The following is a 26,706-nucleotide window of genomic DNA, read 5'->3' as shown; positions in this document are numbered from 1 at the left end:
GCATGTAGAAGAGAACATTGAAAAGAGTGGGATTTTTCCATGTTTGGAACGAGTGTTTGGTTTACCAAGCACAGATTTAATGTCTTACTGGTAACAAAGAACAATATAAATGGCTACTCACACAGAGACAGACACTTTAAATGCCTGTAAACTCATAATATTGGATACTAAATTATTAATAGTTTAGTTCTTGTAAGTTCTTTGGTTTTAAGGAGGAAACAAGAGCCCTGAGTCAATGGAGAAGACTGAAGGTAGGGAAGGCAACAGGAGAAGAAGAAGAATCTCCTGAGGAAGGTAAATCAAAAGGCATCGTTTTACAGGAAAGAAGCCACCTGGAGGGAGGCAGCCGCATATGGCAATTCTTCAAGGGGGTGTAACCATGTGAGCACCCTGGAGGAAAATGAATGGAAACAGAAAGGAGGCAAAGTGGAGAAGCCTACCTGGCAAGGTCCTCCCAGAACGTGGAGGATGGGTGGGCGTTTAGGAATCTGCAGCTAGACAACGTCTCTACCAGATACATCATTACCGAAGGTAAGTAACTTGTACATCTGATAGAGACATCTAGCCGCGGATTCCTTAACTTAGAATAGATACCACAGCCATACCCCAAGGGGGGAGGTGGGTCTGCGACAGAACAGAAAGTGCCCGAAGCACTGTGCCGGCAACAGAGTGATGGAATATGGGGAAGGCTGTGGCGGAACATCCAGACAGCAACCAATTAGCTCCAAAGAACAAAAGACAATGGGAGACATTTGGGGATGAGTCACAGGGACAGGGAAAATAGCCCAGTCCCCTCCAAGCAGAAGAGAACCTCACCATCTTGGGAGAACACCAGGCCCCACAGGGGATGTGTTAGGAGGACACCAGAGGCAGCCCAGCCTCCACCAAGTAGGAGGAAGCAAAGACAAGGCGAAGGGAGGCAAGTACACCCCAAGCCCAGGCAAGGTACCAGGGACCTCCGCCTGAAGCCCCAGAGGTACAGGCAACGGCAGAGGAGTACCGAGGAGGAAGAACGGCCCCAAGACTCCAAGGAGAAGAGGTAGAAACGAAGGCAAAGCCCTCCACCGGAAAAAACACACAGTGAAGAGGGCAGCCGAACCTATCACAGCTTGAAGTCAACGAACAAGACAGAACGGCGCCTCAGTCAAAGGCAGGCGTGAGAAGAAAGACCTAGTCTCACAAGGCTCCAGCAGACCAAGAATCACGATCGCAAGGGCCCACACCAAGGTTCCCGGCCGTAGACCAAAAGAGCAAGCGGGCGCAGCTGGCCACCGACAAGCACCACAAAACCAAACACCCAGACCATGCCGGGCTCAAAACAAAGGCAAGGTCAAAGAAATTCCAAAAGACCCCTAGACGGAGACTGCTCCGGACAGAAACCGACTGACAAAAGAAGAGTGACCAGCCGGAAGATAAGAGGAGAAACAAGTAGGACGGACCAAGCCGTCAACACCGGAAATCATCCCTCCTGGAACATCAGACAGAGGACCAGTGCGAAACGGCGGAAAAAAGGACAAAAACACTGCAGCACCACGCGCGCAGATGGCAAACCCACGCCCAGGTAAGACCAAGAAACTACACCAACGGAATACAGAGACACCAGGAAAGGAAAGGAACCCGCAAGGGGGAGCCCACACCATCCCAGCATAAGATAGAGGTATACAAAAGCTACAAGTACTCTAGGACAAGTCCGCGCCAGGACACTCCAGAGTATTAGTGCGATATAAGTTTTCTATAACATACCATAACTTAGGGTATGACACGTGCCAAAGAAAGTATGGGAACTACTCTTAGAGAAAAAATCCTGCATCAGAGAATTAGAACATAAGACCTGCGGCAGAAACCACAGATGGCTTAGTAATCAGCCCAAAAGTACACTCTTGCCAAAAAGGGCTGAAACAGCAGCCAACCTAAGAGGGGCCAACCAAAGGACCCCGAAGGCACAGCAAAATACACAAAAAGTGTAAGTCACTCCAAACACCAGATTCCCGGAGCAGGTGGGATAACACCTCCCATCAAGTCCCGGAGGATCAACAAACCAGCCTACAGAGGAGGATGGGGGTTTGGGGGGAGCGCCGCAAGAAGTCCGCATGAGTGTTAACCCCTTCGACGCTCATGACGAGCTCAGCTCGTCATGTAACGCAGGTTTTTTTTAAAACTCAGCACACAGCGGGAAAACGGCCCGCGCCCATGATGTTAAACAGAAGGACCCCATCAAAGGGTAGGTCAACCAGACGCTCACTAATATTTTCAGGAAAAACAGCATCCCGCAGCCAAGAATGGCGACGGAGAGCCACAGAAGTGGCCATAGCACGGCCGAGAGCATCGTCAACAACCAAGGCCGCACGAAGAATAAACGCAGCCAATTTCCTACCATCCAACACATGGTGCCGCAGATCAGCGCGGCCACCCTCATGGGAGACATGAGAAAGAAGACATTCCACAGAGTCCCACAGGCTGGAAGTAGCCCTAGCCAACACACACAGTGTTGAGCGCCCGGAAGGCAGCACTGGAAGAAGCGAAGACATTACGCCCCCATGAATCCAACCACCAGGGCTCCTGAGACGGAGGGAACACCGCAGGCAAGGACGGAAAAGCCGTCCGTTGAAGAGAACCTTGAGTAGAAGGGTGGAAGGAAAGGCAGACTGGATCGTGCAGAGTAGGACAGTGGGAATGTAGGAGCGGCCTAGGCACCGGATCACCCGTGACAGGAGGCACCCAATCCACAAGGGAATTGTGGAGCAACGCTTCAAAAGGAAGGAACAGCTCCTGCCCACCAGAGCCCTGGTGGACAACTCCCAAAAGGTTATCTGTAGGAAATGGAGTGACAGGTTCACACATTCGCAAACTGCCAGCGCCCATGGATATAGCCCGAACAAAGGCAACACTGGCCTCTGTAGGGCGGCACTGAGGAGAAAGTAATTCCTCCGTGGGCAATGGCTGCAGACTGAGCCGTCCATCCCCAAGTCAAAGGGGAAACAGCCAGCCACGGAATAGTGGGGGATCCACAGATGAGTGGGGTACCTGAGGGGCCCCAGGGGAAGGTGGAGAGGCTGGTGGAAAAGCCAGCCTCCAGCCGCAGAAAGAAGGGTCCGAGGATTTAGGCTGTGCGGATGGCGAGGAGCCCTCCCTGGAAGATGCCGGTGAAAAGGCAACAATGCGGCGCCCTGTCTCCGGGGAGGAAGACACCAACAGATGACAGACCTCCAGAGAGGAAGGAATCTCAGGAGACGAATCAAGGACCCAACGCCGGCACGGTGCCGTGGAGTCCGCCACAGGCACCTGTTCGACGTCGATGGGCGCCAGAGTGGGCATTTGCACCAGCGAGTCGACCTCTGCCACCACGTGCTCCCCGGGAGAATGGGGCGTGCTAGACACCGGTATGGCTAAGGAGCTGCGCCGAAAAGGCGCCGGCCCCACCTCAGACAAGGCAGCCACCCGCGCCGAGGACCGGGAGGGAATCTGGGAACGCACCCCAGGTCCCAGACTCCACCGCTAATCCGCCAGAGCCGGGGAGTAAAGCTCCCGGCGCCGCCTAAGCCTCTGGCGAGGCAGCTGCCTGCACGGAGGACCGGCGATCTCCTGCGACACCACAGGGAGGCCCGTAGGGATTCACGGCAAGGCAGGGACGCTAGGAGCGAAGAGGGGAGCCCCAAAGGACTACACCTAGACGACACCACCGTCCTGCGACCTGAAGCCGAAACCTTCGGCGCCGGAGCCGCCGCCGACTCCACGGAACTCCTGGAGCGAGGCAAAGTATCCACGGATGTCTCAGGAGGTGGAGGAGGGGCCAAAGAAGCCCGCAGAGCCGCAGTGTAGGCTGTCATTTGGGCCTTAGTTGCCCCAACGCCGGGAAACAGCAGGTAGGAAGGCGACAGACGGGGGTGCCCGTCCCGAGGGGAACCGGCACCCTCCACTGAAGGAGGACAGGGCCTCTGAGACAAGCTGAAGGACCTAACAGTCGGCGAGCAACGCCCTTGAGGCCGTGGCGAGGGACGATGTCGCAGACTGAACCGGCGGCTCCTGGCTTCCGAAGTAGGAGACGGACGCTGGGACGACACCGACCTGGACAAGCAGGCCGACAGCAATTTCATCCGGCGCTCCCGCCGTGACTTAGGCTTAAGATGCTGCCAGGCGTCGCAATCCGTCGAGTCGTGGTGCTCGCCCAGGCACCACATGTAAATCAGGTGAGGGTCCGTCGCAGACATGAGAAGTGCACAAAAGGTACACGTCGAAGCCCGAAGGCATTCACACACTGCTCCACAATGCCAAAGTGTAAAGAAAAAGAAGATCTGGACAAGCGCGCCAACAGCAACTTCATCTGGCGCTCCCGTGACTTAAGCTTAAGGTGCTGGCAGGCTTTGCAGCTCTCCGAGTCGTGGTGTTCACCTTGGCACCAGATGCAAATTGGGTGAGGGTCCATCACCGACATGGGACGGGCACAGGAGGTACACGTCTTAAAGCCCGAAGGCATTCGCACACTGTTCCACTTAACGCGAAAGCGTGTAAAAAAAAATAGAAGGGCCAAAAACAGGTCAGGACACGTTCCGTATCCGTGTTGCACGCGGAAAAGAGAAAAAACTGACGTAGGCATGCAAGGGTGGGATTTATGTATGGAACAAAACTTGAGGTTATGTGGATTAGTGGATGCAAAGTACCAGACAATATAAAAGGAAGACCATCCTTTTGAATTCTTTGAACACAACCTGAAAGTGCTCCTGGCCTACCGTGAACCGCAGGTAACACCGTGGGCCTGCAGGACAGGGATATGAAAATTTGCGTCCTGCAAGTCCAACGCTACCCTCCAGTATCCAGGGTCGAGGGCAGCCAAGACCTGAGCCAGAATCAACATCTTGAACTTATTCTGGGGGAAGCGATTGACGTTTAAGAGGTCCAAGATGGGGTGCAGGCCCCCTTTCTTCTTCTTGGGGACCAGAATGTAGTGGGAACAACAACAACGTCCTACTACTGGCCCAGGAAAGCGCATGATGGCCCCCTTGGCCCAGAGGGCAGTGACTTCTTGTTGGAGAAGCGCAAAGTAATCCCCAGATATGCAGTGGAACTGGGGTAGCATGGCTGGAGGGGCAGACTCAAAGGGGAGGGAGTAACCCTTTTGGATGATTTGCAGCACTCACCTGTCCGAGGTGACAGAACACCAGTGGGGGATATGATGGTGCACCCCAGAGGCGGATGCTGCAGGAGCAGAGGTGGACAGACCCGCACACTGGCCCCCTGTCCCACCGCGGCAGGAACCACGTCCGCGCAGGCTTCTGGTTGAACTAACGTGTCGGGCGCCCCTTCTGTGGCCACGAAAGGAACGAAAAGCAGACGTGGCCAGGCGCGTGGTGGAGAGACCCAAGGACTTGGCCGTAGCCCGGGAGTCCTTAAAATGCTCCAGTGCACTGATTTATTGCCAGACAGGCGAGTACCATGAAAGGGCACGTCCATAAGAACTTTGAACATCCCCTGAAAAACCAGTGGACCGCAACCAGGCATGTCGATGGAAGGTCACAGTCTTGGAAATCACCCTACCCAGTTAGTCTGCGGTGTCCAGTCCACACCCGATGGCGAACTTAGCGGCATCTTTCCCCTTAGTAACAGCGTGGGAAAGCACTGCCCGAACCTCCTCTGGACACTGAGGCAGCATCTGCGCAACTGTGTCCCACACAGTGTGAGAGTAGCGGCCCAAGAGGCATGCGGTGTTCACCGACCGCAGACCTAAGCTGGCAGAGGAAAACAGTTTCGTGCCAAACTGTTCCAGCTTCCTATATTCCCTATCCGGCGGGCGGTAGGGAATGCGCTTTAGGAAGTGGAGGCCTGGATGACCAGGCTCTTCAGAGTTCGTTGGGTTGTCAAAAAGGCAGGGTCACCTGGGGCCGGGCGATGACGCCTGGCCACATTTCTATCCACAGGAAACCCCATGGCTGGTCTCAGTTAATGCTTCATTGAACGGTATCGGGGGCGCCATAGAGCTTGCCGCCGGCATAAGGACTTCAGTGAGGAGGTTAGTTTTGAGGGTCACCGTAGGCAGATTAAGGTCAATGGCCTCAGCTGCTCTACAGAGCACCAAAGTGTATGTAGGGCCCTCCTCCATGGCCAGAGCGGGAGGAGAAAAAAGGCCAGGTTCAGAGGAGAGGTCAAGGCCAACTGCATCCCCCAACTCTTCCGTCCATTCCTGCTACGACTTGCACTGCTGTGCAAGAGGGTTCTCCGACCCCTCCCAGTCGTCTCCTTCAGGAGAATATAAATGGTCCAACCGCACCAAGAACGGTGCTGGTCAGCGACGATCGTGCTCCATGTCCCAATTAGGGTCCCAACCCGGAGCAAAATTGTCCGGAAAATCGGGCAAGGGCGGAGATGGGACGAACGGAACCCATTGCGGCGCCGGGATCGAAGCCGCGGGAGGCGCAGTGACCGGAGCCGCCGGCAAAGGACCTTGCGGCACCAGAGGACCTTGCGGTGCCGGAGACGCCGGCGGAAGACTTTGCGGCGTCAGAGCCGGCAGTGGCAAAGGAAGCCCTTCAGCTGGGACCGCGGGGCCTAAAGGCACGCCAGCGGGAGCCAGAGGCCTAAAAAGGCAGTCCATGGCAGAATGAAAATCTTGCACCTGGGCCGGAGTCGCCCACGGAACCGGATACGGTGGGTAGGCCGCAGGACTCACATGCTCCCCTGGTCACCACCAGCCACATCCTGAGTCCGCCAGAGAGGGGGAGGGGGGGGGGGGCAAGGGGATCGTTGAGCGTAAGCGCTTTTTTGACATCTTATGACGTCTCTTACGTGATTCAGAGTGTGAAGACTTCGACCCAGAGGAATGATGATGATGGCTCTGCGGTTGGTCCCTAGGTCGACCTATGTACGCCGAATGGCACGGAGACAACTACCGGGCCTCCAGCAGCTTACGGGACCGCTCCCGCAAGGCATTCGGAGCCATGGCCAGACAGTCAGAACATGACCGGGAGTCATGATCACGCTCCAGACAGTAGAGACAGACGCCATGGGGGTCGTACACCAGTAATTACGTTTCTCTCCATATAATACTTGGTTCCTTTTCATGTCAGTTCTGCATAATAATTGCTTACACAAGTCAATCTTTGAATGAGGAGAGTCAGTTCATCAACAACTTCTGTACTTTTCCTTCTTCCTCACATCTCCATCAATACACTTTTGAGAGACTCTACTTTATGCATGAAGATGATCTTGGAAGTTAGGGTTAACAGACTTCAATGCTCCCCTATGAGGACAGGGTAAGAAGCCCCACTGATGGCACGGACTGCAGCACGTAAATGCACAAGGGCAATCAATAATGCTTTTGAATATCTAAGTTGGAAATGTAAACAATCTATCCAACATATCGAATCAATTAAAACAACTTGGCTAAAACTCTTGAAGGAAATTATTTAAATTAAGTTTACAAAAATATTTGTTATCAAATGGCTAACAGTTCCTTCATTTATGAAAGGCTGCTTTGCCTGGTTCATGTGCACTTTGTATGGCACTGATACGTTTGAAATGCCTGTGCACTGCCTGTATACATGATACATTGTAGAAAAATTTGACATAAGTAATAAAACATCGAAAAAAAGCTCACGTACCTGAACTGGATGGATTAGACCCTGGTTTAACGTCAAAGCAATAACATTAAGAGCAAAGTGGCGGACAGCAGACTGAGTATGGAAAAAGGCATCGAGGACCTGTTTAAGGTAAAGCTGCATGATAGAACTGCTCATTCCTGAGGAGATATCTCCCATTTCTTTAAGGTCTTCTTGTTTTGATAATTTTTTCCCTATAAAAGAAATAAAGGTATTATTAACATTTTGACAGATGAATAACAGACCGTAGCTTAAACAGCTGTCATGGAGTCTTAGGATCTAATATTTAAAGTGCACATGATAATAAGTTTGTTATATGACAGGAAAAAGATAGGAATTACTTACATTTATTAATGCTTTTTCTGATGGCAACTTGCCTCCCTGAAGATTACTCATTTGTAGAAACATTCCATACCTCAAAAAGAATCCAGAAAATTGTTCTACCATACTGTTCGAGAGGCAACTGTTGCAAAAGCAATGTTTGATTCAATCTACATGGGCTACAGAAATGCAGACACCCCTCCAGAAAATATATATATATATATATATATATATATATATATATATATATATATATATATATATATATATATATATATATATATATATATATATATATATATATATATATATATATATATATATATATATATTCACCAAAAATTGTCCCTGCAAATGGACACGCACTCCTCCAGCTGGTGATTCACAGAATCCTTTAATTCAATAGAACAGGCATTACTTCTCCGATCTCTCCTGTCCTGCTGCCTGACGCGTTTCGGAGCTTACAAACAGTTTGGAATGCACACAAAGCCACCGGAGGCTTACAGACAAACTGCATTAAACTACATGTTCCAGTGTGCACTGCGCAAGGGAAATAACTGAAAGGCACACCTGAGGCTGTTTAAAAGGGATAAAAAACGAAAGGAATTGTGGTTGCAGAGTAATGGTGGTGGAGGCAAACATGCCTCTGAAGAAAGAGCTTGTAAGCTCTGAAACGCGTCAGGCAGCAGGACAGGAGAGATCGGAGAAGTAATGCCTGTTCTCTTGAATTAAAGGATTCTGTGAATCACCAGCTGGAGGAGTGCATGTCCATTTGCAGGGGCAATTTTTGGCGAATATATATATATATATATATATACACACACACACACACACACACATCTATATATATATATATATATATATATATATATATATATACACACACATCTATAAATATACACATATATATATATATATATATATATATATATATATATATATATATATATATATATATATATATATAAAATCATAATCTTCTATATATCTTTCCACAGATTCATCAACTTATGAATATAGCCCATTTGTCGAACAGGAACTGTTTCCCTAGAAGCAGCTCTCCAGTACTGCTATGTATCGCCGCCAATCAATCAAGCATTTTTAGAGCGCACTACTCACCTGTGAGGGTCTCAAGGCGCTAAGGATGAGGGGGGGGGGCGCGCTACTGGTCGAACAGCCAAGTCTTTAGGAGTCTCCTGAAGGTTAGCAGTCCTGGGTCCGGAGCAGGTGGGCGGGTAGGGTGTTCCATGTCTTAGCGGCGAGGTGTGAGAATGATCTGGTTCCTGTGGTCGCTCGGCAGATGCATGGGAATGTGGCGAGTGCGAGGTCAGCAGAGCGAAGCTGGCGGTTCGGGGCGTAGAAGGATAGTCGCATGTTGAGGTATGCTGGTCCTGTGCTGTGGAGTGCTTTGTGAGCGTGGGTGAGGAGTTTGAAGGTGATCCTTTTTTTGACCGGGAGCCAATGCAGGTGGGTGGTGATGTAGCTGTGGCGAGGGAGTCAAAGGATGAGGTGTGCGGAGGCGTTTTGTATGTGTTGGAGTCTCTTCCGGAGTGTAGCCGTGGTTCCTGCGTAGAGGGCGTTACCGTAGTCCAGCTTGTTGCGGACGAGGGCTTGGGTGACCGTTCTCCTGGTTTCGGTAGGGATCCATCTGTAGATCTTGCGGAGCATGCAGATGCTGTTGAAGCAGGAGTAGGAGACAGTGTTGACTTGCTGAGTCATAGAGAGCATTGAGTACAGGATGAACCCCAGATTGCATGCACGGTTAGTGGGTTTCGGGGCAGCTCCCAGCGTGGCCGGCCACCAGGAGTCGTCCCATGCGGAGGGGTTAGAGCAGAGGATGAGGACCTTCGTCTTGTCTGAGTTCAGTTTCAGTCGGCTAGTCTTCATCCACTCTGAGACGGTCTTCAATCCCTCGTGGAGGTTGGATTTGGACCAAGTGGCCGGGTCCTTGGTGAGGGAGAGGATCAGCTGGGTGTCGTCGGCGCACGAGACAATGTTGAGGTGGTGAGTGCGGACGATGTTGGCGAGCGGTGCCATGTAGATGTTGAAAAGGGTTGGGCTGAGGGATGATCCTTTGGGTACGCCACAGGAGATTCTGGTGGCTTCAGATTTGGAACAGGGGGAGGCGGACACTCGGGTTCTGCCGGTGAGGAAGGAGACGATTCAGTCCAGGGTTTTGCCTCGGATCCCTGCGTCGTGGAGGCGTGTGCGCAGGGTGTGGTGGCCGACGGTGTCGAAGGAGGCAGAGAGGTCCAGGAGGATGAGGGCCGCAGTTTCGCCCTTGTCGAGTAAGGCCCTGATGTCGTCAGTGGCGACAACGAGGGCAGTTTCGGTGCTGTGGAAACCTGGATTGGGAGGAGTTCAGGACGTTGTTCTCCTCAAGGAAGTGGGTCAGTTGTCTGTTGGCGATCTTCTCAATGACTTTAGCCGGGAACGGGAGCAGGAAGATGGGTCGGAAGTTCTTGAGGTCCTTTGGGTCAGCCTTGGGTTTCTTGAGGAGGGCGTTGATCTCGGCATGTTTCCAGCTCCCTGGGAAAGTGGCGGTCTCGAAGGAGCTGTTGATGATCTTTCGGAGATGGGGTGCGATGATGGAGCTTGCCTGGTTGAAGATGTCATGGGGGCAGGGATCGGAGTGTGAACCGGAGTAGATGGTGTTCATGATTTTGATGGTGTCATCGTCGTTGTTCCAAGAGAGCAGGAGGTCTGTGTGTTTGGTTGGTGTTGAGTCGAGGTGTCGGCGTCAGTCGTCGGCACCTGGGTGTCGAAGCTGTTGTGAATGTCTGCGATCTTGCAGTGGAAAAAGGTAGTCAGGGAGTCGCAGAGTTCTTGTGACGGCGGTACATTGCTGGAGCTGGCAAGTTCTTTCAAGATGTTGAACATCTCTTTGCTGTTGTGTGCGCTGTTGTCGATGCGTTCCTTGAAGGCGGTTCTTTTGGCGGATCAAATGCGTTGGTGGGGTTTGCGTCTGGCGTTCATGAGGGCTGCATGGCTGTCTGGCCGTTGCGCCATTGCTTCTGGAGTCTTCTGCAGGTGTGCTTGGAGTTCTGGAGGCCGGCGTTGAACCAGATGGCTCTCGTGTCGATGCGCCTGTTGGGAGGGTTTCCTGACCGGGTAGAGGGTGTTGGCGCAGTAATCAATCCATTGTCTGAAGTTGTGGGCTGCTGCGTCTGTCTCAGAGGGCTCGGTGGAGGGTCTCATGTTAGTGCGATGAGCAGGTCTTCTGTGAATTTTTTCCAGTTGCGGTGTGGAATGCGTTGAGGTTGCTTGTGTGCGGTGTGTTTCTCAAAGGAGAAGTGGATGCAGTGGTGGTTGATCCAGTGGAGTTAGGTGGTGTGGCTGAAGGTTACGTGGTCGCTGGAGGCATAGATGGGGTCTAGCGTGTGTCCGGCGGAGTGGGTATCTGACGAGTTGTTTGAGGTTGTCGATCAGTGTTGTGGAGTGGTTGTCGTTGGCATTTTCGAGGTGGAAATTCAGGTCTCCGAGGAGGATGTTGTCTGTGGAGGCGAGGGCGTAGGTGCTGATTAGGTCGGCGATTGATTTGCTGAACTGTGGTCAGGGTCCCGGGGGTCTGTAGACGAGGGTTCCTCGGAGGGTGGTGGTGTGATCGACGTGGATATGAACGTGTAGGTGTTCGGCCAGGTTTGTTTGGTTTTCGGCCATGTATGTTTGTTCCGGTTCCTGAGTGTGATCTTGTAGCTGTCCGGGATGGCTATGGCTATGTCTGGTGCTGAGGAGGTGTTCATCCAGGTCTCCGTCAGGAAGGCGACGTCCGGGGCGGAGTCGTCAAGCAGGTCCCAGAAAAGGGTCCATGGGTGAGCTTCGGGGTGGCCTCGAAGCAGGTGGAATTTCGGCCGGCTTTGAGTGCGTGGAGGGTCTTTGCGTAGGGTCCTGTTGAGGTCGTGGGGTCCAGGGGGTCTGACGCTGGGCTCGGTCCAGGCACGGACGGGTGCAGACAGACTTGCCTTAGGCGCGCCTGCGGCACGCCCGCTGCCCGCGACCGTGTAGCGGTTGGCCTTTGTAGGGGAGGGACGAGCAGCTGGGAGCGGGGCAGAAAGGGAGTGTCGGCAGTCAGCGACGGAGGGACAACGTAGGGAAGAGCAGAAACACAACCGAGGGGCACAAATGAACCGAGAAAATAAACAATCACAGGCACACAACAGAGGGGCAGAAAGGAGCTGAGCAATAAAACTATTACAGGCACAAGTACAGTGACCTACAAGAAAAAAAAGCTAAGCTGCGAAAAAGATACGAGACCAAGAAACGGGATCAGGGAAGCCACGAACCCTGAACGGAGGTGCTGGCTGGCTTCAAGGCGAAGCAGAGCACTGCTGGGCTGTCGGGAGAATGAGTTCCTAGGAGAGAGGACTCACTGAAATGACATCCACCCTGGATGTAACCATGCCTGTACAAGGCACCATCTGGCACCAGTTTCTTACATTTTTGTGCAGCCAAATGAGATGTGTGGAGCAGAATCAAAAACAGCTTAAGGGCTGTCCATAAAACAGTAGAACAGTTGATTAAGAAACTAAGTTACTTACCTGTAAACTGTGGTTCTTCAGTATTGGTGTCTTTCATAGATTTGCATGCTTGAATCATTCTCCGAAGTGAGAGTCCCACTATACATTAAAAAGCAGTAAGTAGTAACTAACATTGAAGATATTGGAGAAAAACATTCCCTTTCAACATTTCATCCTAGTCATTAGGAATGGTCCAAATTCCAGCTCATCAAGCGACAGCACCCTCTAGAACCCACACCACAGAGGCTCCAGGCTCTGAGATTTTAAAGCTCAAAAGTTCAAGTGCATAAAAACAACCAGGGGAGCCTCTATGGGTGGAGGACGGGTCGCATTTGAATCTATGAAAGATACCAATACTGGAGAACCACAGTTTACAGGTAAGTAACTTATTTTCTTCTCCAGTATTGGGTATCTTTCATAGATTCACATGCTTAACTCCGAATAGTTAGCAGTAACATTATAGGTATGTTTGCTGATACAAGGCATGCAGTAAAAAATATACGTAACCCAGTGCGTAGCAAAATGCATCACAAATACATATACACACACACACACACACACACACACACACACACACACACACACATATATATTCACTTGCATATATGTATTTAAATATTTAAGCGTATATAACAATGTACACAGGATAAAACAAACAAATCAGTTATCGACCAAATAAAAAGAATAGTCAAAAACTATAGGAAGGAGAGAGGCTCACCGTATTGAAAAAGATTACAGAGAACAGTTTGTTCCAAAGCTGTCAACATTGCTTGTGGCTTCAAAACAGTAATGGCTTGTAAATGTGTGCCTGCTGGACCAGATTGCTGCTCTGCAAATCGGTTGTACAGGCACACCGGCAAAGAGGAACCAGCTCTCGTAAAGTGAACTTTCACTGTTGCAGATAGTGGTTTGCCTGCTTGTTGATGGCACAACTGTGTAGCTGCTGAAATCCAATGTGCTATCCATTTTTGATGATCCTATATGCCGCAAACAACTGCCCAGTGTTGCGGATGCTGGTGGTCTTCTACAAACAGAATTTTATAGATTTCTTGAGATCCAAGGAGTGTAAGTATTTTTCTGCTGGTGTTTGCGGATTTGGGAAAAAAGTTATTATGACTGGTTCATTCAAATGAAAATCTGATGGTATAACAGAGTCCCTTTTGAATTGAAGAAAATGGTGACGAATAGTGAAAGCTTGTATGTCGCTTACTCGTGTAACTGACGTAAGAGCCAGCAGATGAGATGTTTTCCATGCGATATATAATAGGTCCGCACTATGAATGGGTTCAAATGGTCATTTCATAAGTTGTGCCAACACAATGTATAGATGCCAAGGCAGAGCTGAATGACTTATTGATGGGAACATCCTAAACAAGCCTTTTAGAAATAGTTTCATAATTCTTGATGACCAAAGTTACTGTGACCCCCTCATACCCCTAATACTATTCCTTATCCCTCTCCTTCCTCCCTGCCCCCACACCCTGAATCCCCCCCACAGAATCCCCTTCTGTGCCCGCTCTGGCCCCATCTTCTCCCTCACCGAAAACATTATCTCCCTTTCTGAACTACACACCACCCCTAAACCTTGATGCAGTCTTTCCCCACACTCCTCACACCCTTTTAACATCTCAAACCACATCCTGAGGTCATAAATCTCCTGTCCCCTTCACGCCCAACAGCCTTAGCTCTCCTCATACCCCCCTACTGGCCTCTCACACCCTCCACACAACAGACCTCCCACCGCGGCAAACACACAACATTCCCAATCCCTCTCCTTCACCCTAACGGTTTTCCCCCACACTCAAATAACCCAGACTCTACCCAACATAGAAAGCAATCTCTCTACAGTGACAATAGAACTCTCTCGCCTTAGAGAAGATTTCAACTCCCTCAGCTCAAGAACCCTCCTCAATCGTGCAAATCTCCCCCTTCTCCGGCCCAAAAAACACCACTAACTACAAATATTGGAGAACTACTCCTCTCCACGTCCGTATTCATAGGCCTCAACGCACCTCGAGCCATCTCTCTCCGTCTGACCTTATTGACCTATGCAACTCTTACCATCCTAGCTCTTCAATTAATCCTCCCCTAACATTCCCAGTTATCATGGGGATTCACTGAATCCCCTCCTCTCCCGTCTCCCCCAGACCCCCTCCTCAACTCACCACTATCCACTCCTACCCACCCCCCAAAAACAACCCCAAACCCCTCGCTTACATGCTTGTGAACTGTCGATCTGCTGTCCGACATGTGACTGAAATTTCTGAAACTATCCTAAGTGAAACCATTGGTATCGCCTTCCTCAGGAAACCTGGCTCAATGACCACTCCACCAGCATACTGGACCTAACGGATACTCTATCCTCAGAAAGACATATCCGACAGAATAGGGGGTGGTTTAGCCATAATCTTCAAAAATGAACTTCAGCGCTCCTATGTTAAAAAACTCTGATCACTCTACCTTTGAATACCTTGAAGCTGAACTAAAAGTACAACGCTCCCACCCAATTTGTCTACATAATATCTACCACCCTCATGAAGATCCCCTTCCCTTCGCTGATGAACTATCCGACCTTCTGACACAATCCTCAATTTCCAACTCAAAAAATCTTAACTTCCACTGGAACAATATCGATGATCTCACAATCACCCTCCTCACCAATCTTCTTGAGTTTAATGAACTCAATCCCCCATCCCCACATCAAAGGAGCTATTCTGGACGCCATTATTACAAATAAGGATTTGGCCTTCCTGTCCAATATCATTCCCCATCGACTGGTCCGACCACCACCTCATACTGTTCACCATTGCTACCACAGCCTCCCCGCCCACACATAAAAATCATTAAAACTAGGAAATGGACCAGAAATCTGAATCTTATCCCCCCCTGGAGACCTGGAGTCTAAACTCCAAGCTTAACTCTCTCCCAAGACGCAAATGTGCTTACTGTGAATACTTTAATAAAGCTGTCCCTGATGACGTTCACTAAGACCGGTGGAAAGAACATGGAAACGGCATCCTCCTCCTTCACATCTGGCACTCCTCAGATTAGCTAGATCTAAATACAAGAACATTTTTTTTTACGAAAAGGCATCCTTCTTCCGTACACAAATTGATCGGGCCAAAAAGTAGACCCAGAGAACTGTTCAACATTGTTCGTAACCAAACATCCCCCACACCTCCAAAGCCGATGGCCTCGACTTCTAGATGTGAAGAAATTGCCTACTTGTTCTCTGGAAAGAAAATAAAAAAAGAAATCGCCAAAATTGATCAATCCTTCCTTTTTAACTCAGATCCCAATCAACTCCCAACATTCTCCTGTCATCAGCTCAAAAGCTCATACCACATTCCCCTCATCCAGATTCCACCTCACACTTGTCGACTACAACACCTTCCCCTAACTAATCCTCACACTTTCCTACTACTACACCTCCCCTAAACTACTCCCCACACTTACAAACAGCTACACTCCATGAAACCAACCACCCTAACCCACAACTAAAAACAATGCCTCCGGGTATAATTTCCAACCTGTAACTGAACTCGAAGTTTTCAACATCATTGCTAATTTAAAACCGTCTTCTCTTACTAAAGACCCCTCCCTCCTAACCTTCTCCAAGACCTAAAGCACATCATTGCCCCACCGTAGACTACAATCTTTAACACCTCCATTGCCACAGGGTGTGTCCCTATCTCTCCCCGACTTGGACAAATCACTCCCATTATTACAAACCCTAATGACCTAAACAATCTTCGCCCCATCTCTAACCTCTCCCTTCTTTCCAAAGCCCTTGAAAAATTTGTCCTGCTCCAATGAGACAAACGCATCAAAAATGTCAACTTACAGGACCCCCAACAATCAGGCTTCAGGAAAGGCTGCAGTACCGAAACTGCCATGCTAAACATTGTTGATGACATCCACCACTCACTCGAAAATGGCAAGACCTGTCTTCTTATCCTCCTAGATCTCTCTGCAGCGTTTGATACAGTTAACCACTCTGCCCTATTTAATGTGCTCGGAGATCACTTTGGCCTCAATGATAATGCCCATAAATGGGTTGTCTCCTATCTCCAACATAGAGCACAGCAAATCAAAATTCACAACTGCCTAACAAACCCCACTCCGGTCTCTCTAGGAGTCCCCCAGGGATCTATTCTCTCTCCCTCTCTCTTTAAACTCTTTATGGAACCCCTCACCTTCAAACTAAAACAAGTTGGAATCAACTACCATCTCTATGCCGATGATACCCAACTCTACTATAAGATCAAATCCCATTCAGACGTCCTACACCGTAACAACACCCTCATTAAGATCCAATCCTGGTTCCAATCAAATCATCTCAAACGCAACCCTATAAAAACTGAAATCATTCTCTTCTCCCCTAAAAATAACCCTCTCCCCATCTAAACTTGGATCTCCGACCCTAATGCCCTCAACTGTTCACTCTCCTTGTCCAACTCCGTAAAATTTCTTGGTATCTCCATCGATAATAGCCTTACTCTCAAAGTCGACATCAAAAATTTGGCTAAAGGAGCCATCTTCACTCTCCATCATCTCAAGAAAATTAAACCTTTTAATTATCCCTAGGCGCGAGACTGGATCCGGAACATTTTTTGTCCAGCATCCCTGCGCGCCGGGGGGACGGCATCATGCGAGTTCGCCCAGGCGTTGTCCACGTACTTGATGTCAGCGAATGTCACATAAGCCCCATCCCGCCGTGCCTACGTCAGTTTTCTTTGGAGAACTTTCCCACGCCACAACACGGAGCCATCAGACAAAACTGTGAGAGTATAGAAACAGTGTGCGAAAGAACAGAAAAGGAATGGTGAGGAACACCACCATAAAGAGCAGTGCCAGGCACTGCAGTACTCAAAGGCAGGGAAAGAATAAAGAACAGAGCCAAGCCCTGAGCAGCAACCCTGCCACACAGAGAAAGCCCCCCCACCCCCTGGAGACAAAGAACATATGTAAAAAATGGCATGATAACATGTGGCAGGACTACAACCCCCACCAAAAACAACTAAGGGGAACCAGCACGGAACAGACAAGGAACGACAACACTCCAAGAGAGCCCCATCACAGAGTGTGACAACCCCCACAAGGAATAAAGGGCAGAGGCACAGCCAAAAGAATCAACCTAGAGGACAGCAGAGGGCCCAGAACCCTAATACTAAAGGGGGGAGGGAGGGAGGGGTGGAAGGTAGGCCTCAACCTGGAGCAACTACAGCATAAGGACACAGAAGCACCCACAAACCTTTCCTTCAATGTGCCAAAAGGGGAGGAAAGGAACAATTAAAAAGGACGAACCTCCTGTCAGAAAGAGGGAAAGAATGTACTCATAGAAGAAACAGCCACCCACATGGAGGCAAGTGCAAAAGAACAAGCCAAAAGTCCTCGCAGACATGGGAGGAAGGGCGAGCCGTGAAGGAGTCTGCTGCTAGAATCGTCTCTACCAGATACATCGTTCCCGAAGTGAAGTAACTCGTACATCTGATAGAGACTACTAGTCGCAGATTCCTTCAAGTAGAATAGATACCGTAGCCATACCCAAGGGGAAGGAGGGCCTGCAAGAGGACCCCACCCGCCTGGCCATAACAGAGGGTCCCACAGGCCGAGACCCAAGACAGGACGAGGAACCCCGTCTCCCCCATGCATGGGGAACCCCCGCCAGAAGACCACCAACCCCAAAGGGGATGCGGAAAAAATAAAGAAGAGGCAGCCGGTCCTTCACCCAGCAGAGGAAAAGGCAAGGTGAAAGGAGGCCAAGCACCCCACGCCCATACAAGGCAGCAAAACTCCGCCCAAGGCCAAGAAGAGGAGCACCGAAGGAGAAGAGTAACTTAGAGACTCCAAGGAGAAGAGACAGAGCAGAGACAATCCCAGACAGAACGGCGCCGCCAGCAATAGACAGGTGGAAGCCTAAAAGCGTAACTTAAGGTCAACCAGGAAGAACCTTCCAATGGCCCGCAGGTACAGACTGTGAGAAGTTGGCCTGATATGCAGTGCTCACTATTCTAGTGATCACTATGTATCATACCAAACGACCCTTATTGATGATTGGTGGTAAGTCAACCTTATAGACCAGCTATCCTAGTAACATGGACAAGAGCAGTCTTTAGGCTAAACTCTAGAGGGCGTGTTAAGCCAGCTGTTATACCATCACATATACCCCTTGAACAGCAAGTGAAAGGACACCACACAAGTTGTTATGAAAATAAAAGGATATTTATTTATAACACAACAACCCTGGACTCTTTATGAGGACAGGGTGCTAAGCACAATACAAAACTCTTAAAGAAATACTGAAAGTCGCACAATTTACACAAATGCCCGAGGGGCACGGAAAACCATATACTACAAAAGTGGAATGCAAATTACTAGCAGGTAAGTAACTATTCTCAGAGGCTTTAGAACCGCTGGGCCTACAATGCTGAACCCTTAGATTAGAAGCAGGAGACCTAGGGACGTCGTGTGCAGAGTGGAAACTCTCAGACGTAATGCGGGACAAAGTCTATGGAGGCTAGTAAATGCAAAGTTAGTGTTCTCGGGCGAACCCGACTAGGTAGGTCAAAAACGAAAGTGGATCTAGACACTTAGAGAGTGGATCTACGCTGGAACACCGTGGTACTCGGTTTACCTAGCCCAGGGGCTGCGGCTGCATAGGGTTCAAGTGTCGTCGGGAATCCTCGTTGACGAACCAGGAGCCTGAAGTGGAAGTTGCTGGCAGGCGAACAGTGAAGATGTTCCGGGCTGATCCAAGGACTGGATCAGTTGAAGAAGAGTACCTGTAAGCAGAGGGGACCAAGTTCTGAATCACTAGCCAGTGATTAGGAGGGCACCAGGATGGCACCGGACGAGGTCACTCAGCCAGGCGAAGAGGTGACACTGGATTCTGCTGCTGCACGGACCAGGGCGCTGATGTCGACCAGGCTGGAGGTCTGCGAGCTGTCCCACGAAGGTATCTGCTGTCGGTGATGCTGGACCCAGGATTGGGGCAACAACTCTTGGCAAATGCAAGCCCACGCGGTGGACTCAAAATGGCGTCTGGAGTGGACCAGGAGGGTCCGGGTGCTCCTCTGTTGGAGGGGAGTAAGGGCCAGCCTGGAGCAACGAGACCAGCGATGGAAGTGTCGTCATTCGTCGTAAAGAGGGCTACAAGCCAGCGGGCAAGTGACCGGACAACGTAGCAGCAACCCAGGAGCAAAAGGGCCCCACGCAGATCTGGTGGATGGTGGGGGGCAGGACTTCGGTGCTCGTGCTGCTTGGGGTTGGGGCTTCTCTTACCCCAGTGCACCCACTCCAGGGTCCCTCGGTGGTCGTGCTGGTTCAGTGTCGTGCTGGTTCTGATGATCGCCGGGTCCTCTGGTCTCGTCGCACCCACGGTTCTCAGCTGTGCTGTAGAGGCAGGTTGAGGTCAGAGAGGGCAGGGAGTCCGGGTCTCGTCGTGCTGGTCGGTCTGGTTCCGGAGGAAGGACGTTTCAGCAAACCGCAAGATACTTAGTTGGTGCCTGCTGCTGCAGGGTGACTACTCCTTAGTCACAAGGGAGAAATCTTGAGAAAAAGTTGAGTTCCTTTCGTAGAAAGTAGTTTCAGGATTCAAAGATGATCTAATTTGGAAGGGTCCCCGCTCCTACCTTTATTCTAAAGAAAGGGGCTGGTATGCGACTAGGTCCTGCCCATGGGTGGGACCAGGAAGGGGGGTGGTTACACCCCTCTCCCATGCCGGACTTTCCCCAGGCCAGGGGCTGATGTGCCCCTGGAACTGGTTCTAGCCGGCAGATGCGTAGTGAGCACCGGGGTGCCACTTGCTGTCACCTTCCTGTAAAGCCCTGTCTACCCAGGATACACAAAACCCTGTCTGGGATGGTGCTAGCACCGCCCCCGACAGGAAACCCTTTGTCCAAGCTCCCCTCGCTGGAAGGACTCCCAGCTGCAGGGGGTCAGACTTGTGTCTGTGGTGGCAGCATCCATTTTGTGATGCTGAGGCTTGAGTTAACTTTAACCGGGGTTCACAGTTACATACATGTCGTGTCCCTCTAGAAGGGTGGAATGCTAACCCCGTCGCCAGAATTGGCGAGGGGTTAGTATTCCAATTCGTATGACACCTTACTCGACAAGTTTTGATAAAGCGATACAAAAGATATCATTTAACCGCGAGGATTATAATGCACTTAAGAGTATATGGTATGCGTTATCATGGAACAGCTATTAGGACTTGGTTCCGCAAGCTGCAAACGGGCTCAGCTCATGCATGAGCACCATCTCACACGATTCCAAGCACTCTGCCTTCAGGATTGTCAAGGCCTGCCATAGGAGTGACTGATAGGAATCTGTGTGTCCATTTGTAGGGTTAGATATAGGTATACTATATCTAAAGCAAAGGGTGATTACACCACCTTGCCCCAGCTGTCGTGCAGCCAGTTGTGTCAGATTTAGATGGCCATCCAGGGGTGGCATAATACATGCTGCAGCCCCTGGTAGGCCCTGGGTACACCTATGCCCTGAGTGATAGGGTCTGATAAGGTGGCCCAGTACCAATTAGATAATGCACCTAAGGTACACGTGTCAATTTAGTGAGAGAACAGCTAGGCTGTGGGTCTGATTAGCAGGCCCACAGCCAGAGAAAGTCGTAAACCAGTGAAACAAAAGCAAAAAATCTGGGTGATCATAGGATTGCAGACCCTACTCTCCTACACATGGTATCGATACAGTCCCAGTTGGTGGTAGGGGTGGAAACAGAACCTCGAAACTGCGACAAAGGGAAAGTAAATGGATTATATTATTGGGAGCCGTAGAGATGGGGATCAATGTGGATAAGGAGCTAGTGGAATTTCTGTAATCCTTGGGAATTCATTATCAAAAATTATTTTCTTCCAAAGTAGCATTGATATGAACAAGTGTGGTCATTCTTGTTGGATTCTGTGTGATAAAATCTACCAAGGCATGATGACAAAATACATTAACACATATATTGTGTGAGGTATTCTTTTTTTTTTTCCGTCCTCATACATGCCACCAGTAGATGTTAACTCTAGATGAGCTTACTCTAGGCCACCAACACTCCCGCCCTTTTCCGCCCTTGTGTTGTGGAGAGCCGTTAGAGATTGCCCAGAGGTAGGCCAATTCCAATCCAACTCCCAATTCCGATGTTACTTGCCACTTTGGGAGGATCGGACCAATTAACCTCTGGCATAATCATTGGACTTATGGATATCATTTCTCACACCATGTATTTAATACTGACCACAATTTTGTTGAATTTGCCCCACCACACAACAAATCCAAGTGGCTTATTGCCATAATATTTCTTAAACAGTCTGCAAATTTTGGAGGACTTTCAGATTTCCATTCCCTACAGATCTCCCTCCTAGCAATAACAACTACGTAAAAAATAAACTGTGTAATATGGCTTTTTATGTTATAGTCATGTGAGAGACCAAATAAAACTAATCTAGGGCTATAGATTATTGGTATTGATAACACTTCAAGAAACCCACACACCTGCCTCCAATACGTAGCTATTTCTGAACATTCCACAAACATATGACCATCATCCGCTGCTGGCGATTTGCATCTTGGGCATAAATATTCTTCTGTTGCAATTTTAGAAAGTTTCGCAGGTGTCCAGTACGCCCTATATGACGTAAAAAGATGGTTTCTTCGCAAGTTTGAAGGTTTTATGATTTTTTGAGACAGGGTGAAGGAATCTGACTTAACAAATCTCCTTCGATCTGTACAGTGGAATTGTCCCATAGCTTAATGATTTCCGCTTCTTGGTTATCCCTGGTTCCCACTAGAGTCCTATACCATAGTGCAACCTCGCCTTTCCATCCCTTCTCTCTACTAATTGGTTCGAAAATGGAGCTCTCCTCCTCACTAGACCAGTTCTGATTTCCCCACCAGGCAGATAACTGATAGAATTTAAATCTGGTCATAGTTCCTCCTGTTAGATTTGATAGGGATTTCCAACTCAGTAAAGAGGACTTGATACTCAATTCTCCCCAATTAGTAAAACCAGCTGTTTTCAATGGAAGGGCAAGTTTATCCTGTAAGCATTCCGGGGTGCCAGGAGAATCCCATATTGGGGCGTGAGAATGATAATATGGAATACCTTAAATTCTGCGTATCGATTGCCAGTTGTCTAAGGCTGCCCGTAGAAGCTTCAAACGAACTTTCTTAAAAAACCTCTGATCTCCAAATTTATAAAGAAAGAAGTCTGGGCCGTATATTAGGTCTGATGTCATTGCCCAAAATAGTTTACCGTGCGATGAAGAGTCCAATTTATTAGCTAAGAGTCTAACATTTTTAAACTGAAAAGCATAACAATAAAAAAGTACATCCGGAAGAGCCAACCCCCCCCCCCCCAGTTTCCACTCCCTCCTCAATTTTTTCCAAGCTACTCTTGGCGATTTTGTGGCCCATATAAACGAAGCAATCCTCCCTTGCAGGTTAGAAATGTCTTTTTTGTCAAATTTTAAGGGGATAGAGTTAAAAAGGAAGGAGACCTTTGGCAATATAATCATTTTGATTAGGTTAACTCTACCATAGATATTAAGAGGCAAAGTGTTCCATCTGGTCAAAACCTTCCTTATTTCCTTAATAACCATTGACCAACTAGTCTTTGGGAATTCTTCCAACTTGTTTGTAAGATAAATCCCTAAATATCTCATTTTTGATTTTGCTTCTGGGAGTTGGACTGGATTGCTCCAACTCATTATATCTGTTTTATCTTTATTTATGCTAAATCCCGATACTGACCCGACATTTTTTGCTAATTCAAATAGCCTGGGGATAGCCTCAATGGGATTAGATGTATAAAGGAGGAGGTCATCTGCATAGAGGGCAGTCTTAAGAGTCATTTCTCCCATTACAAATGGTTTAATCATTGGATCCTGCCTCAGGGAGCAGACAAAGGGCTCGATATAGATATCAAAAAGAAGAGGGGACAGGGGACAACCCTGCCTTGTTCCCCTAGAGATATTAAGCCATTCAGACAGGCTACCATTAACTAAAACTTTAGCCCGGGGGCTCCTATATAAAGTTTCAATCAGCTTAATAAATGTGTCTGGGAATCCGAATTTTGTCATAGTTTTCCATAGGAATTGCCAGTTAACTTGGTCAAATGCCTTTGCAGCGTCGATGGCCACTATAGTAAGTGGCATCTTCTTTTCAATTGCTATATCAATTGCACCGAATTACTTGGAATGTCAGTTCATTCAACTGACAGCCAGGAATAAACCCCCTTTGGTCTGGGTGGATAATGGACTTGATGATTTTGGCCAGCCTGGATGCTAGTATGCTGGAATACATTTTTGAGTCAGAATTTAAAAGGGAGATGGGTCTGTAAGATTCTATTTTTTTGGGGTCTTTGTTTGGTTTCGCTATAAGGGAAATTGTGGCCTCTGGCCAGGAGGCTGGAATACATTCCCCCTGTAAGAATATTTTATTGAAGAGTCTCAGTAGTGTAGCAACCATTTCTTCTAGGTTGTCTTTATAAACTTCTGATGGCAGTCCATCAGGGCCGGGGGCCTTATTTCTGGCCATTTTTTTCAACTGAGATCTTACTTCTCCCTCAGTGATCTCAGTGGCTAAAAAAGTTCTATCCGAATGACTCAACTGAGAAAGGTCTCTCAAAGCCCACCAGGGTTCTAACTCCTCCAGCCCTTGTATGTTCTTTTCCTGATAAAGTTCCTCCATGAAGGCTCTCGCCTCTTCCTTTATCTCTGTATCTTCTGTTAAAGGCAGCCCCGTGTTCCGCTGTGTTAGAAAACTGATGTTATTTCTACTACGTTCTGACCTTGCCTTCCAAGCTAGCATTGAACCGCACTTCTCTCCGTACTCAAAATTGCGGAGCTTACTCACTTCCCATCTGTCCCGGATTATCTTATCCGCTCGAGCTTTGTATCTTGCCTGTAGATCTAATATTTCCTTCTCAAGACCCTGTATGCTATTCCTATCGTTTAACACAGCCTGCTGCAATAGGAGTTCCTTTGTTTTTATTCAGTTTAACCCCTGAGTATCTCTTTCTTTCCTAAGTTTCCTGTTTAAAGCCATTTGGGAACTAAAGATCCCCCTTAAATATGACTTAAGTGTGTCCCATAGTATTTGATCTGAGGTCGTTCCCTCATTAAACAAGAGAAATTCCAACACACTAGCCTTGATATTATTTTTAGTCTCATTATCTAATAGGATAGTCCTATCCAAAGTCCACCTATATTCTAAATGTTTAGTTTCAAGAGTTAATTTTAGTTCGATCACTGAATGGTCTGACAGTCCAACTGGAATATGTGAAATTGAGTCTATATTAGAAAAAAGAGATTAATCTAACAAAAAGAAAATCTATTCTAGAAAATTGACTGTACTTTTTACTATAAAAAGAATACTCTGAGATTACCATACTTAACTCTCCAGGCGTCTTGTAATGAAAAGTCTTTCATAATATTCTTTAGAGCTGAGAGGGATTTGTTTAGAGTATTATATTTAACTTTGGAGGTGCGGTCTAATTGCAGGTCCAATATAAGGTTAAAATCACCTCCCAGTGTGAGGTATTCTCTGACCTAATGATGCAAAGTGGGGTTTGTAAACTACTGGATTAATCCCTTATGTAATAGAGCAAGCACACGTTTTTAATGGATGAGATAAGCAATGTGTGTCTTTTAAATAAATAAACAAAAAAGTCTGGAAATTATATTTTGAAGAGACAAATAAACAGAAAACACAGTATCAATAGAAGACAGATATATGTAAATCGAAGAAAAGATTGGTTTGACCACATAATACATGTCATCTGAGGAGTAATATCTTGAGAAATATATTGATTTTGTGTTTGCAAATGTATATTGGACCCATTTAGATGGGTAATTAATAGTGAATGGCAACTATGCAACGATTATATATGTGAAAAGGACAAGCACAATTTTGATATACTGTTGCATTTTATTTATAAATAAGCATTGAAATGATGAAGGATAATATAATTCTGGGGTTAAGAGGATTGCCGTGCAATCTCAAATGATATCCAACCTAATGGGTAATTAATTAAAAGTAGTGTTATTTTTAAGACTATATGCACCTATAGATGAACAATGAGAGATGGTCGCTGTAGTGGGTCGACTTACGAGGAACAAGTAGACTGAGAGTCCTTTCTCAGTCTCTACGCACGATGAGGCGGGGAAAATAAAAATAAGCCGCGAACAATGCAGAGACTGGCGGGTAATGGGACCATTAGGAACTACGGGAGGTTCGGCTAATTTGCGGGTCCGTAGACTTTAATCTCTTAGCAAAGAACGATATGGAATGGTTTGTACCGTAATGCGGGCGTATAAACAAATCGCTGATTAAAAATGGTCGTTTATTTAACAAAAACAAAACGCGATTGTTCAAAGATATGGCCACCTAAGAGCATAAAGGCCCACGTATAGGTATTGGAGTAATGACATTCCATCATTATCCAGTATAGAGAACCAGGAAAATAATATGAACAAATAGAGGAATATCGTTTTTTTAAATTGGGCGCCATGTACAGAATTGCAATAACTGTTACCGAAATAGATGCTTATCTATTAAAATTGTGAACGTAGAAAAACATGACCAATTGAAAACATGAAGGCTAATATAAAACGATTATCAGCCAGTACGTAGAACTAAGAATACAAATTAATAGAGGATTATAATATCGAAATTGGGCGCTGTGGTCTGAATGGATGTATGATTTAGTTCTCAGATTGTGGAACGTAGCATGGCTCCACAACAATGACCACATTTGGGAAAACTGACACTACGACTTGAGGAATTACTAGGATCCTGCAACAACATTAATGAATGCTCAGACTAAGGTAGGAATCTGTCATATTTTAATCACACAATGTTAAGCAAAAGACCTTTTAATCGAATAGGTTTTAAATAATGGCTAATGCTGACAGATTATCCTGTCTGTATTTTATATTGTAGATTGGTTGGACAAGGTCACATGAATTTCATCCTAAAAAATTGTTCATAGATATTGGAATTGAAACTTTCTCTACACCATACAAAGGTGAGCGGAAATGCTCTACTCTGACCAATTGTATGGTTACTAGGGAGTGTGGAGCTTTGATGGCACATAGGTGAAGGATAGTCACCCTCCTTTATATAATTTGTTTTCTTGCTTGACACGGAATTGGCATTGACTCACAGGGGTGACATTGTGTGGTTTGATAATAGATTGGTTTCTTGTGCAAAATCATGCACGTTACATAGCACGGTGTTAAGGAAAATATGGTTGGATTTCTTGGATTGCA

The 26,706-nt window shown here is 47.8% G+C and overlaps 1 protein-coding gene across 2 annotated transcripts in view; it reads right to left on the bottom strand.

Annotated features, from left to right (window-relative positions):
- Positions 1–26,706, bottom strand: part of NIPBL (NIPBL cohesin loading factor) — a 1,086,041-nt gene that overhangs the window by 197,298 nt on the left and 862,037 nt on the right. For both annotated transcript variants that reach the window (XM_086960544.1, XM_086960543.1), the window contains exon 31: positions 7,593–7,783. In XM_086960544.1, coding sequence (XP_086816670.1) covers positions 7,593–7,783 — 191 coding nt within the window. The remainder of the gene's footprint in view (positions 1–7,592; positions 7,784–26,706) is intronic.

This window comes from Lissotriton vulgaris, chromosome 3_1, assembly GCF_964263255.1.
Source record: "Lissotriton vulgaris chromosome 3_1, aLisVul1.2, whole genome shotgun sequence".
NCBI classification, from domain to species: domain Eukaryota; kingdom Metazoa; phylum Chordata; class Amphibia; order Caudata; family Salamandridae; genus Lissotriton; species Lissotriton vulgaris.
The sequence above is the reverse complement of the archived record's forward strand: the minus strand, read 5'-3'. Positions and strand labels throughout refer to the sequence as shown.